Here is a 13,782-nt window from a genome sequence, read left to right as displayed (position 1 = left end):
CTTCAAGGGGTATTAGGCAAGGTGATCATTTATCACCTTACCTCTTTATCATATGTGCAGGAGCTTTGAGTTCCTTACTTAGGAATGCCGAATAAGGAGGCCTTATTACTGGTGTTCCTATTGCTAGAGGCAAAATTCACATTAACCTTTTTTCTTTTTCTTTTTTTTTTTTTGCAGATGATAGCCTTTTGTTTTGTGAAGCTAACTCTGTTGAATGGAGCAGGTTGATAAGCCTCCTAAAGGTTTATGAAAGGGCCTTTAGCTAGAGATTGAAAATGGAGAAGACTTCAATTCAGTTTAGCAAGAACACAGCTCGAGAGACTCAAGACATAATTCTGAGCATAGTTGGAATTAGATCAACAATGCTATATGAGAAATACCTTGGCTTGCCTGTAGTGGTGGCTAGATCTCCAGAAAAGTCTTTTGGGGGTATACTGGACAAAGTGAGAATGAGGCTTAGCAGTCACAAAGTGAAAACACTTACTCCAGCTAGTAAGGAAACTTTCCTCATAGCAGTAGTGCAAGCTCTCCCTACTTACAGTATGAGTGTTTTCAAGCTACCAAGCAACCTTCTCAAGAGCATCAACAAAGTTATGCAAAATTACTGGTGGGGATAGCAAGAAAATGAGAAGAAAATATATTGGGTCGCATGGAACACTATGGACAAAGCTAAATCAACATGAGGAATTGGTTTTAGAGACTTGGAGAGTTTTAATCTTGCAATGCTTGCTAAATAAGGTTGAGGATTAATTCAGAACCCTCAATCTTTAGCTTCTCAGGTATTACAAGACAAGTACTTTTAGGGGACTTCTTTCATTCAAGCTAGATTGGGCAACAAGCCTTCAGTTATATGGAGAAGCATAGTTGCAGCAAGACTCTTAATTGAAACAGGCACAATTTGGAGAATAGACCGTGGAGATCAAGCACACATATGGAAAGATAAGTGGATCCCCAAGCTTACACCATCCAAGATTCAAAGCCCTATTAATATTCTAGAGAGCATTGCCAAAGTTCTTGAGCTTATTGATGATGAAACAAAAACATGGAGAACTAATCTGCTTGAGGATATTTTTTTAAAGGAAGAAGTTGATCTGATTGCGCAAACCCCTATTAGCTTGTCTAACAACTCTGATAAGTTAATATGGAAATGATCATCAAATGGACAATTCACTGTCAATATTGCTTACCACTTGCACAAAGAATTATAGATGGCGTCTAAGGGTTAGTCCTCTAGCAGTTGTAATCATCAGAGTTTGGCAACTCATATGGAAATTGCAAGTCCCACCAACAGATAAGGTTTTTCTATGGAGAGCTTGCCTTGAAGCTTTACCCACTCAAGTTAATATGTTCAAGAAGAAGGTAGAAGCATCCCGAGTGCCATATATGTTCTAATGCAGAAGAAATAGTGGTTCATGAGCTTTGGGAGTGTGTAGCAGCAAAAGATGTCTGGGGATAATGCTCTCTCTAAGAATATTCGAAAGTCATTTTTGTAACAGAAATTTTCTGGATATGATAAAAGAAATGTTGATTGCTTTGGGAAAAGAATAGATGAAGAAAGTGGATGTGGTTGCAAGGAAAATCTGGCTGAGAAGGAATGAGTTCATTTTTAAAGCAGAATTTACGCATCCCAACATTGTGGTGAGGAATTCACAAGATACTTTGTAGAATCTACAAGATGTGCAAAACCAACAAACCAACAAAACAGTCCCAGTGAGTAACACAACAGTTAGTTGGGAACCACCTCCTATGAATATCTATAAACTTAATTGGGACTAGGTCTGATAGGAACCACTGAAACCGGCCGTGAACCGATCAAACCTACCGCTGGAGCACAGAACCGGTCGGAACTGACAAAGAACCGGTCGGCAGTCAAGAGGAATTGAAGGAAAACCGATATCGGTGGTTCAGCGCCGGTTTGAACCCCTGGAAAACCGCTGAACCGGCCGATCCGGTCTATTTATATATATATATATTAATATATGTATATAAAACGGTGTCGTTTCACTTATTATGAGTGAAACGATGTCGTTTTAGAGCCTGAAAGTTAAAAAAAAAAATTATAATAAAACGGCACCGTTTGGCTTTTAAGCCAAACGACACCATTTTAAGATGAATTAATAACCCCCCATGCCCCTCTTCTTCTTCCCCGCGTCGTCTTCTTCCTCTCTAGCCTCTGCAACTCTCTTCTTCTTCCATGGCAGTGACGGCGAGACACTTCTTCACTCTTCCTCAGTTTTTTCTCATTCACAGAACATGCCGACGGTGGACCGAAGACCGCGCCGACGCACGTCGAGACCGATATGATAGGTTTTCTCTCCCAAAACTCTCGATTTCGGCCAGTTCAACAGACCCATGGCAGACGTCGATGGTGTCTCAGTTTTGCGTCGAAACCGACGCCGAAGCCATCGTTGTACAGCCCTAATTGGGATGTTGCTATTGACAAGACTCGGTGCATGGTTGGAATAGGTGTTATTGCTCTTGGGAAGGGAAGGTTATAGCTACTCTAAGAATGAGCAAAAGTCTTTTTCTAGATCCTTTATTAGCTTGAATCATTTGGGGCACTTCAAGCAACATTGTTTGGACTAGAGTTGGGTATGAGGAATGTGATTCTTGAGGGCAATTCCCTTTAGGTCACTAAGGCCATTAAAAATTCAGAGGACTCTTGGACAAGTGCGGGAATGTTTGTGAACGAAGTCAAGGAAAAATTGAGGAATTATCACCAGTGGGAAGTGAACCATGTTAGAAGGGATACAAATGTCGTTGCCCATGCTTTGGCAAAAAATTCTTTAACCATTTCAGATGTGGTTGTTAACATGGAGGAATATCCTTCATGCATTTCCTCCTTGTTATAAAGGAATGATCAATAAACTTGCTTTCTTTTTAAAAACAAAAAAAAAAACAAAGGGAGAGAAATGATATTTGTAATTATAGAGTGTATATGCGCCATACTCTATTAAAAAAAGTGAGTAAATAGTAGACTCCACTATTTTTTAAAATGAATACACGGCATTTGCATAACTCATGATTATATCTAGCAATACACTTTATATATATATAATAAATATAGATAGAAGCTACTATTAGGAGCATCTATTTTGTACAAATGATGTGGCATTATGTAGACCGTACATATTTTCAAGTAAGTGTTGGAAACAATCAATTAGAAGCAGCCACGCAGTGAGTGTAAAGTGTACACTGTTATAATGACTTCTCTCTATCATTACTTATTTATATATATATATATATATATGTATGTATATGAAGCAGAAATCGCAGAGTTCAGAAAAAGGAGAAATAATATATATTGCCTAAATAATCTGGCTATAACCATATATGGCAACACGAAATTCAATGGCCCTTTCGGTTTGCTAACACAGACAGATCATTCAAATTAATTAATCACTGTCTGCAGCTGTAAAACTGAACTTCGAAATCTGAAATGGCATATATATATATATAGTTGCATCAATTCCCCGTAGTACTTTATATCTATGTATCAATCAGGGAAATCATATACAGATAGCAAACCAGGAAAACAAAAATTACCACTACAGTTAGTGACGACTAGTTAGTTTCCAGGGAAAGCATTGGAGCTTGGAACAAGACTCCGTCCGAGTACTTGTGCATTCACCCGTCTCGCCATCACAACACTTGCAAACAATTCCCAGCGTCGAGAAAATCTTCGAATATCCTGTGATTTTATACAACAGATGCCCATGACTAATATAAGCAAAGATTACTACATATACATACATGTATATATATATATATCAGAGAAACTATATATAATTCTTACTTTGTTGATCAGGTTTTGATGAGGAAAGTAGCCTTGCTTCTGTAAGTACTCCTGGTTTCTGGAACGTAGAAACAACCAGTAGAAGCAGCAGCAAAAGAAACAGATGCTTAGGCATGATACCCATATTTCTTTCTTTTGCAGCAGATCGAACTAAATCACAGAAAAAGGTTCAGTTCTTCATGCCCACAAAAGATATCTATCTACCTTGTAAAGAAAACCCTGATGGCAATATTGGGTTTTCTTCGAAGTATCCGAAGCACACGATTGGTTTTATATATATTAGTAAAAGAAGAAGATCATGGCACTGATGGATAAGTTTTACTTACTAAGAGAAAAGCAGAAATGATTAATAATTTAATTCATTCTAGAAGCTGGAGATGATGTCAATTGTAAATTAAGGAGCAGACGCGTATGCCGTGCCACACGTTTCCAATCCTCTCACGTCTCCATTGGGAGGCCTGGAGGTATCTGCAATGGAAGATTCCTCGATCGATCCATAAATTATTAGTCTTTTTGAGTCAAGTGGCTGGGGAGAGGCGGGACCTACCTACTGCATGCTCGTCACCTCCCTTTTGGTAACAACAATACAGACAAAACAAAGACGAATGTATATTCATTTCCATGGGAATTTTGGGTCGATTTCTCATTTGTTTCTCTCACGTTGAATTAAGAGAGCTGTTCACACTTTGAAATAATTAAGCAATTCTTCTATCATGATTGTTTCCTTGAAATCCACTACTCCCCAAAGTCCTAGTGGTAGGGTAGTGGTAGGTTTTCTTGGTATTATAAGCTAAGAAATTCATTGCATGTGGAGCCGAGCTAGCAGGAAAAATATATATTATATTAAAAAAAATATTCTATTGTACGGTTTGATATCTTTTATTAAATTATAAAATTATTTTTATTATAAAATAAATCTCTAAAATTATTTTTATGATTATAACACTTTTTATTATATTATATTTATATATTTTTGGTAAGAGATAACATGATGGATTAATTGAATGCATTTATTTCTATGCGTGGTCTTTGCTCTAAATATATAAATATAACATGGTTATAGTTTGGGTCTTTGTTTATCAAAATATAATGACATGATGGATTACAGGCCGACGATTTTTTTATTTCTTTTATTGGAGAAAGAAAGATTAATTTGTACGTACACAGTTGAAGTTTGGTCAAAGACAAGAGGTTAAAAATAAAAAAGAAAAAAGCCCAACTACCCCAGTCAACATATTATACCATGTGCACGTCACTAAAGTTGAAACAATTTCCACGACTCATCATAAGAATATTATTTCTCCAAAATATATTTACTTTATGATTTGTCTGATATTATTAAGAACTTCAAACACTCCAAACGAAAGCTAGAAGTGGAGATCTCAGATCATGATCATTACCGAATCGTAGGGTAAAAAATTAAAAATAGGTGGAGATGCGGGGTATCGATCCCCGTACCTCTCGCATGCTAAGCGAGCGCTCTACCATCTGAGCTACATCCCCGATATGCCTATTTGTGTTTATCTCATTTTATTTAATCCTAATTTTAAACTATTTAAGATTCTTATTTCCTAATACACCGATTAATGAGATATTAGAAAATAATCTAAAGGCAGTGATGGCAGGAGGGGGAATTAAGATGTACGTACGTCCTACAGAGTATTTTACTTGAGGATCCAAAATATCAATTTTTTGAGTCTGCTCAATGGCATCATACGTTTAAGAGTTCAAAATTCAAAACCCTGGCCTAATAGTTTAAGACTGCATTTGAGTATTAAATTGAGCTCAATTAAATTGAGTTCTTTATAGATGATAGTGAATTGAATAGTAGAGTAAATTACGTGAAACCCCATATAAATTGATAGTTTAGTATTTTTTATAAAATATTGAAAAAAGATGTACGTCTCACATATAGAGATGTTTTAAATTAAAAAAAAAAATTATAAATCCACGTGTAAAAAATTTTGAATTGAGATAAATTTAATAATTTGAGAACTCAACGTGTTGTGTCTAATTTATTATGTATACTGCATATAATGAAGACTCGAACATGACATTTAATCATTCAATGTATGTAATATTGTGCGTGTGGGCAGGGTAGGGTTTCGACCCCATTTCCACTCCCATCCGTACTTGAAACGGGTAGAAGAAGTAGTCCAAAGTAGAATCAGGTCACAAAACCCAAACAAATTAGAGCTACCCGTTTCTCCAACCTTCATTTCACGACACGTTTCAAACGATCCTAAAAATGAAGAAACTTTCATATGGCAACATTCAAGAAGATCACCGTCATACCTCCTCCTCCTCCCTCGTTTTCAGTTGACCCTCACCATCCTCCCAATTTCACAACGTTTACAATGAAAATAAGTAATAGTGTTAGTACGAGATATTATTCTGTGTGTAAATTAGATGCAGTTAGTTCACCATGACCAAAGATCTCATTGACCTTTGGATTCATCCTTGAAAAGTTGCAAACACGACATGAAAACTAAATTTAAATTACCAAAATACTAAATACCACACACAATAATCATATATACACACTGTCTCTTAGCCAAATGAACCCCACCCACACCCAAAAAAAAAAGATAACCATATGTCAGGCATCCTTTTCATGTTTCCATGGGAGCTGAAATCCCAAGGAAAGAGGAACAAGAAAACAAAGTTTATCGAAACAGAGCTCCATCAGCTAAATGAAATCCGAATCCCCCCCAAAGGGTTGCAGGTCTGGATGTGGCCCACTCCCAGGTCTTCTAGGGCCTCTGCAAAAACAAAAAGGAAACAATGGTAAATGTTTGGTTTAGCTATTACAAGAGTTCCAATCACTGCCTGCATTGCCCTGATTCACATGCACCAGAACCCAAAATCAATTAAGATACAATCATCTTATAACTATATAGAAAACTTAACCTATCAATCTGAACATTCATCAAATTCAACATAACTATCGTAGCTCAGTTCATATTAAATTACATTTCACCGTTCAAAGTCCCACACCATAAACTAAAAAGTTTCTGTCATTGTTTTCAAAATTCATACCAGTCACAGATAATACACACAGGTTGGCGAATTCTTCAGTTCAATCCATCAACTCAAGAAACTCCTTCAGTACATCATCGTGTGTTCAAGTGCACACTAAGGAGATGTTTGGATTCGAAGATAACTTGAGATGATTTGAGATGAGTTGAGATGGATTGTAAATAGTAATGAGATGAGTTGTGAATAGTAGTGAGATTTGTAAGTTAAAGTTGCTGAATAGTAATGAATAGTAGTGAGATGAGCTGAGATGAATTGTGAATCCAAACGTCTCCTAAAGCAGTTAACTTATCTCACCCTCGATGATTATTCAAAAATCCTGATGTAATGGGAAATTAGACTTGGAACATGTTTAGAGCCCCAAATGTTGGAACAAAGTAGTAGGAGACGATCCCACCCCAGGTCATACAAACACCTCCATGTATAAGAATAAATAGACTAAAAACACAACAGCCCCACACTTCCTAAAATGAGCAGAGAAAAAGGATAAATACAGTATTCTAAAAATGAATTAATGAAAGTTTCTTTTCCTCAATCTAGGCAATTAAGGAAGCATCACTTTTTTTTTTTTTTTGTAACAAAGATTCTAAGGTTTATCTAAGGAAAATTTAAAAAAGCATGTCAATTGAAATCAACTTTCTACTTGTGAACTGTTCTTCTTTTTTCAAGAAAAGAGGACGCTACCCCGTAAACCAGTTATAACCCCCCCCCCCCAAAAAAAAAATAAAAAATAAAAATAAAAATAAAAATAAAAATCTCCTGAATTAGGGACAAGATGCAAATAAACCCCTCTTTTCTCCCTTCCTACTCATTTGAGAGAGATTAATCTAGGCCAGGCACTAAACCCACCAAAGTTCACCAAAATACCTAATGAAAATCTTCTGTTCCACCCACCACATTAGAATCCAGCAGATCACTTATTTCATATCATCCCTTGAGCTCCACCTAAAGCCCATTAGAAGGATCTTAAGGTTTTCTGAACAATCGCTGGGACAACTAGTTGCACAAATATGAATAAAAGCAACACATTCACACATCAAACACAATGTTCATTATTTTTTCATTAACCGTAGAAAGTTCTCCAATTATTTTATTTTTGATATACCTCGCAAACCGATTAGGCTCAAAACCAGGAACGCCAGGTGGGCCATAGGGATCAAAACGAGCACCTGGAGGAATACTCCTGTTGAAAGAACCAATTACAATTATAAGCCAACCAGTATGATTATCAAATGTGAAAGAGAGAGAGAGCAATCTGAACCACTCACGACAGTCCAGGGAAACCAGGGTCTCCCGCAATTCCACCAAACCAGCGAGGATCATTAGGTCCTGCTTCCACATGATAAAATAACTAATTAATTGACACAAGCATTAAACTAGGCCAAAAAACAAAGGGGGAAGAAAAAGGAGTCTCATTTGACGAACCTAAAAGCATGCTCCCACCAGCTCCAAAAGCACCCCTGAACAACAATTAAAAATATATAAACATGTGCCATTTGCAAAATGCAACAACTCAAAACGTAGGAATGGACCAAAAAAAAATCCTTGAAAGCAAACTACCTGGTTGGGTACATTCCAGCACCAGGCCCAGGAAAAAGATCACTACCACCACTGGGATTAATAGGGGGATATATGATTCTAAACAGCACACCAAAACACACTTGGTGAGCCTCATTCTTTGATGACTTACCCAGAAGATACAGAAACCCTCTCACAATTCAAAATCTATTAAGCAACAAGGAGAAAATACACTTTCCAGTCTCAAGCTAGCATGCGATTTATGCATTTTACATTTTGAAACTAATATGCGTTTTATTTTGGACTCCAAACTACCAACATTGATACGTTGTGCCTTCCAATGGTCAAAAGCTGACAAATGGCACCCTCATCTAACTCTAGCCATTTAGATGTATGAACAATACGTGAAAATAGGTGAATTGTATCTTTTCCCAAACAGCAATTATCAAGGGAACTGTTTAGGCTACAAAACCAGCACTCAAACGTGATGCAGTGTAACAACATAATACGTATTGCACCATTTTTGGGACCTCAGATTTGGAAAGGACTATATGTACAGCATCTCTCCAAAGCAAAGGAAATCTAAAAACCCCTTCACATAAGTTAATCTAGCATATAAACACATTAGTAAGTATTACGTCATATCTAGATTAACTTAAGTTAACTGACAAGAGTTGCCATATGCTAACCAGAACTATTCCTGTTTCTCTTTATACAACTAAAACTAGTGTCAACTGCTTAAAGACATGGCAAAAAAAAAAACTGAAACAGCAAAAAATTTTGAAATTTTTGTTCCAGGAAAGCAAAAACAAAAAAAACGAATGTGGTACATTCTGTACTGAAGATGCACAAAGTGAGCAGAGAAGGTGAGAAATACATGGCATTACTAATTGAAAAATGTATAGGGTGCAATGAAGAGAAAAATGTGGAAAGACGTAGTTGGTGTTATGATCTTGACAATCTAAAGCCACAGCCTAAGCCATGCTCGGCCTTCTGAAGTCTATAACTGGATTGCCTTGAGCTAATTGGAATTAAGGAATCCAAACCATGGACCATAAACCAAAGAGTCCAGGTCAGAGTTGAGAGAAATCGCATATTTCAACAAAGGTCATGTCTATACATGTATAACATGACTTCAACAAGAATTTACTACAGCAGGTGGAAGAATTTATTTTGAGCACTCGACTGCAGCTACCAAAAAAGTTCACACTTATTAATCGATGGAAATTATGTATGGACAGCATCACTTTATGAAATCATACAACTATTAAATGCATGTAAGCAACTGGAGAGAGAGAGAGAGAGACCCTGTAGGATGAGTTTCAGGGCTTGAACGTCCACCAATTGGAACACCGGTGCTAATGCCACTTCTTCTTGTTTCACTGGTCTCCAAGCTTGCAGAGCAGAAAACAACACAATCATTAAAAAAATCAAGGGAGAAGTGTGCTTGTTATGCACAATCTCATCTGTTTCAGGGTTCACATTGAAAAGTTCACAGTTCAAGTTAAAATGTAAATTCCTAGTCAATTGATATAACTCCTCATAAAATTATTGGATACTTGACCTTTTACATAGAGCTTCACTTGATGGGGGAAAAAGAATCGAGTCTTGAAAAATCTAAGGCTTATATTCTAATATCCTTTCCTCTCTCATATAGGAAATCAAAGGAAGCTTATAGGAAAAAGAAATAGAGACTAGGAAAGAAGAGAGGAGGGTTTAGGACTAGGGGCAGAGGCATCCGTACGAATTCCACCAATACATTTTCATACCACAAACAAAATTCTTGAGTAGTAGCAGCGATTGATATAGAGATATTCACATCATGATTTGAAATGTAGGCGTTTTAATTTAATATAAGCCTAATCCTCCATACATAGAAAAAATTAGAAACGGAAAAGGAGAATAATACTTTCCAAAAAGAAAATTTCTTAAATTAGTGTGTGCACTTGAACCATGTCCCCAGCAAGCCATTGGGTTACCAGTTCAACTACCCCATGACTAAACCAAAACTGCCAAGGAATTTTACTACATAAAACATTGAACAAATCCACCCTAGGAACACGTCCAATCTAGGAAAAGCCATGGTTCCAGGCTAAACTGATCAACAGAATGAAGTGATTCAATCAAGTATTTACTTCAAAATTTCAATGTTTTCCAATTTCTATATCACTTAATTCCGACTCTGTGCTTACATAATGATATAAGAAAAGTTCACTGGCAAGCTTTTTAAGAAAACCTACAGGTGCATGTTAAAGCTTGTAGCAAACAAAAATGTAGATAGATTTGGGACTTTGGAATTGAGCAGAAAGACTTGACCACTATAATCTGAACTTCGTGATAACTGAAAACAGTAATCAACCACCGGATAACAAAAAACCAGCCAAAGTTTTGGCTGCCCTTAAGCAATTCTCAAATCACCGACTTATTTATTTTACTCTAAAATCAACAAGGTCATGAAGACAGGAGGGGAGAAAGGATTTAATACATTCAGCACCTACAGAGTGTGCGGATCTGTAGGCGAAATAGGTTCAAGCGTCAAATGCAATGCACTAATCTATTTGAAATCATTTCTGAGTCTAACCATGGATCCAAAAGCCCTAGGACTGTTGGATACTAATTTGGTTAAGCATTTAACTCTCAGGATCATAACTTTCCACCAAGCTTCCGAATCTGACATCCACGACGGCTCACTCTATCGACACTAACCCAGTAGTAGCCTTTTCCCTTTCGGCGGCTTCACTCATCTATCAGTATTCAATAACTTAACACCATGCTATTATATAGTAACTAAGGCATTTTAATCCAGCCTATAGGTCGCCCCCTCTGTGACTTGAACTAGTGTCGTGATCTCTTTTTTTATACCAATTGTTAAAGATCCAACCATTGATCCAAAAGTCTTAGGACTGTGGGATACTAATTTGGTTAAGCATTTAACTTTCAAGATCATAACAATTGGTATCAGAGCAGGGACCACACCAGTTCAAGTCAAGGAGGGGGTGACCTATAAGCTGGATTAAAATACCTTGGTACTATGTATGGACATAGTTTTAAGTCATTGAATACTGATAGATGAGTGAAGCTGCCAAAAGTGAAAGAGCTACCACCAGGTTAGTGTCGATAGAGTGGGCCACCGTGAACGTCAAATTAGGAAGCGTGGTAGAATGTTATGATCTCGAGGGTTAAAAGCCTAACCAAACTAGTATCTATCAGTCCTAAAGCTTTTGGTTCAATGGTTTGGTATTTAACAATTTCCATGCACCAATTATCCATAAATAGACAAAGTGATACTACAAATAGGTTAAGCCCAATTACCTTGAAGCATTATTTGATGACCTGGGTAGTGAGGATCCATCTAATTTAGAAAGGACTTCGGTATCCAGTTTCTTCACCAGCTCCGCCAGATTCTTATATTGCGCAGAATAATTGGTACCCCCATTTTCTCCAGCAAAGTCTTCAACACTGCAATGAAAAACCCCCCAACCCCATAAACGGAACTGCAGAAAACAATTTAAGCGAACCGAAAATACCCAATCGAAAGCGGACAGAGGAACAAAGTATAAGGAAATCCCTACCTAATTTCGAGATGGACCGGCTCGGAAGCCCCGTCAGCAAGAGCATCCACTAGCAATTTATCATCCATCGCAAGGCACTTGACGAGCACCTTCTTCGAACCCTTATCAGGGTTCGTGTATACGAAAGCGTACTCGTCGTCTAGCTCGTTCCACTGGTCCATACCGACCTCATCTACAAACGATTGATATTGGTAATTTAGAAATATATTAAGGAGAGAATTCAGAGAAAGAGAGAGAGTACCAGTAGAGGGAGAGGAAAGAGCCGTGTCGGAGAAGGCGGAGGGTCCGGTGGCAGTGAGAACGTAGCCGGAAGCTAGGAAGGAGGCGTGAACAGCAAAGGCAATCTTGTCTTGAATGTTGCGAAAGGACGGTCTGGCAGCCCTGACCACCGCCATAACCGACTTGTCGTCCACCATTGCTGATTTTCCAATCGATTATGAACTATTTTTGAGTCTCTTTCTTCCTGAGAAAGTAATGGGGAAAAAGGCTTCGCGTCTCCCTTCGGAGTTTTGCGCTTTCGCCGCTTTGTATGCGGTAGCTTTTGTCGCAAGCAAACTGCGTTGCAGGCTTGCACGTGTGCCTCGAACCTTGATAGCGGTGACACTTGGCTTGGAAGTAAATCTCCACGATCTCTTCATATTTTACATTCTATATTTTTTTTTAATTTTTATTATTTTGTTTATCAAATATTTATTATATAAATAATAAATAAAAAATTTTAAAAAAATAAACTTAAAAAAATATTAAAAAATTTATAAAAATATAAAATATAAAATGTGATGAAAGTTATATACCAAAATTCGGCTCGGAAAAGTGGTCATGTGACTCGTATATTAGGTTCGCGTGTCAATACAATTGTATTTGGCGTGTGATTCCTTAAAATTATATATTTTCTTTTTATTAGCATCAAAACAGCATCTCGATCTTTGTAGATATTTGTTATTTTTTTTACCATATTTATCATTTTGTGCTATATATTTTATATATTTTAATATTAATTTTTTATTTTATTTTATTTTTATTAAATTAATTAAATTATTCTACTTAATATTCATATACTATATATTTATTATAAAAAAATAATATTAAAATAAATATAATATATAGTGTGTAAAGATGTTCAAGAATTAATTTCGACTCTCAATAAAAAGTTTTTCACAAATACATCTCGAATAATTAAAGAAAAAATTCTTCCACAACCTCTAAAATTTGTATGCACCCAAGGATTTGAACCTTGACTTGAAGAGCATACCCAAAGTTTACCAAGTGAATCCCCAGGAGTATTTGCAGGTATCCTTGAACAAGAAATTTTCCATAATTATAAATAAAATTCAAACAATAATACATATTTAAGTGGCAGATTGATTAGGTAAAAAAAAAAAAAAAGTAGCAGATTGATTGTATCATGAAATAGGGCTTGTAAATAGAGTAATGCTATATATTCTTTTCAGCTTTCCTTTTCTATTAGAATAATATTGTATATAATTTTAGAGTATATAATCTATGCATATTTTTTTTAAAAAAAAAAAAAGTAAGAACCACTATCAAAAAGATTAAAATTTTTATGTGGATTTCAAATTTATCTACTTTTTTAAATAAAGTATGCTAGTATTCCACACTCAAGACTGCAAATATAATTTATCTTTCTATTATGGGCAATAATACCCTTACAAGTTACATCTCCTTACTTCTTTACTACCCATTTATTTTTTTCATTTTGCTATTTAAATCTAGATTAAAAATCCCAGAACATTACTTTCTTACATAATCTAAAAGAAAAAAAATTCAATCAACCAATGTAATTATGTAAATTAATTAAAAATAAATTCAATTTTATAAAAATCAACTCAAAGAATGTTT

General features: G+C 36.2%; 1 protein-coding gene, 1 long non-coding RNA gene and 1 other non-coding gene across 4 annotated transcripts; all 3 read right to left on the bottom strand.

Annotated features, from left to right (window-relative positions):
* Positions 1 to 3,282: 3,282 nt before the first annotated feature.
* Positions 3,283 to 4,115, bottom strand: LOC108981107. Its single transcript, XR_001994503.2, has 2 exons — positions 3,797 to 4,115; positions 3,283 to 3,691 (listed from the first exon to the last, which is right to left on the bottom strand). It is a non-coding gene; the product is annotated as an uncharacterized LOC108981107 (long non-coding RNA).
* Positions 4,116 to 5,226: 1,111 nt separating this feature from the next.
* Positions 5,227 to 5,299, bottom strand: TRNAA-AGC. Its single transcript has one exon. It is a non-coding gene; the product is annotated as a tRNA-Ala (tRNA).
* Positions 5,300 to 6,211: 912 nt separating this feature from the next.
* LOC108981105 (probable proteasome inhibitor) lies at positions 6,212 to 12,490 on the bottom strand. Of its 2 annotated transcripts, XM_018952189.2 has the most exons (9): positions 12,164 to 12,487; positions 11,923 to 12,094; positions 11,663 to 11,809; positions 9,658 to 9,744; positions 8,393 to 8,470; positions 8,258 to 8,292; positions 8,101 to 8,161; positions 7,938 to 8,015; positions 6,212 to 6,558 (listed from the first exon to the last, which is right to left on the bottom strand). In XM_018952189.2, exons 1-9 carry the CDS (start codon positions 12,336 to 12,338, stop codon positions 6,486 to 6,488), a joined length of 906 nt encoding a protein of 301 aa, XP_018807734.1. In that variant the 5' UTR covers positions 12,339 to 12,487; the 3' UTR covers positions 6,212 to 6,485. The 2 variants fall into 2 exon arrangements, with proteins under 2 accessions (XP_018807734.1, XP_018807735.1); XM_018952190.2 differs by lacking the exon at positions 8,393 to 8,470 and having other exon boundaries at positions 12,164 to 12,490.
* Between the last annotated feature and the right edge of the window lie 1,292 nt (positions 12,491 to 13,782).

Source organism: Juglans regia, chromosome 3 (genome assembly GCF_001411555.2).
Source record: "Juglans regia cultivar Chandler chromosome 3, Walnut 2.0, whole genome shotgun sequence".
In the NCBI taxonomy this organism is placed as follows: domain Eukaryota; kingdom Viridiplantae; phylum Streptophyta; class Magnoliopsida; order Fagales; family Juglandaceae; genus Juglans; species Juglans regia.
Note: the sequence above shows the minus strand (reverse complement) of the source record. Positions and strands in the feature narration are given on the sequence as shown.

Excerpts from the sequence above, each read along its gene's own strand:
- LOC108981105 (XM_018952189.2), bottom strand. The coding sequence starts at position 12,338 with ATGGTGGACGACAAGTCGGTTATGGCGGTGGTCAGGGCTGCCAGACCG. Across the intron at positions 8,293-8,392 it reads GCTGGAATGTACCCAACCAG|GGGTGCTTTTGGAGCTGGTG; the intron begins GTAGTTTGCTTT and ends ATTGTTGTTCAG. Across the intron at positions 6,559-7,937 it reads GAGCCTAATCGGTTTGCGAG|AGGCCCTAGAAGACCTGGGA; the intron begins GTATATCAAAAA and ends TTGTTTTTGCAG.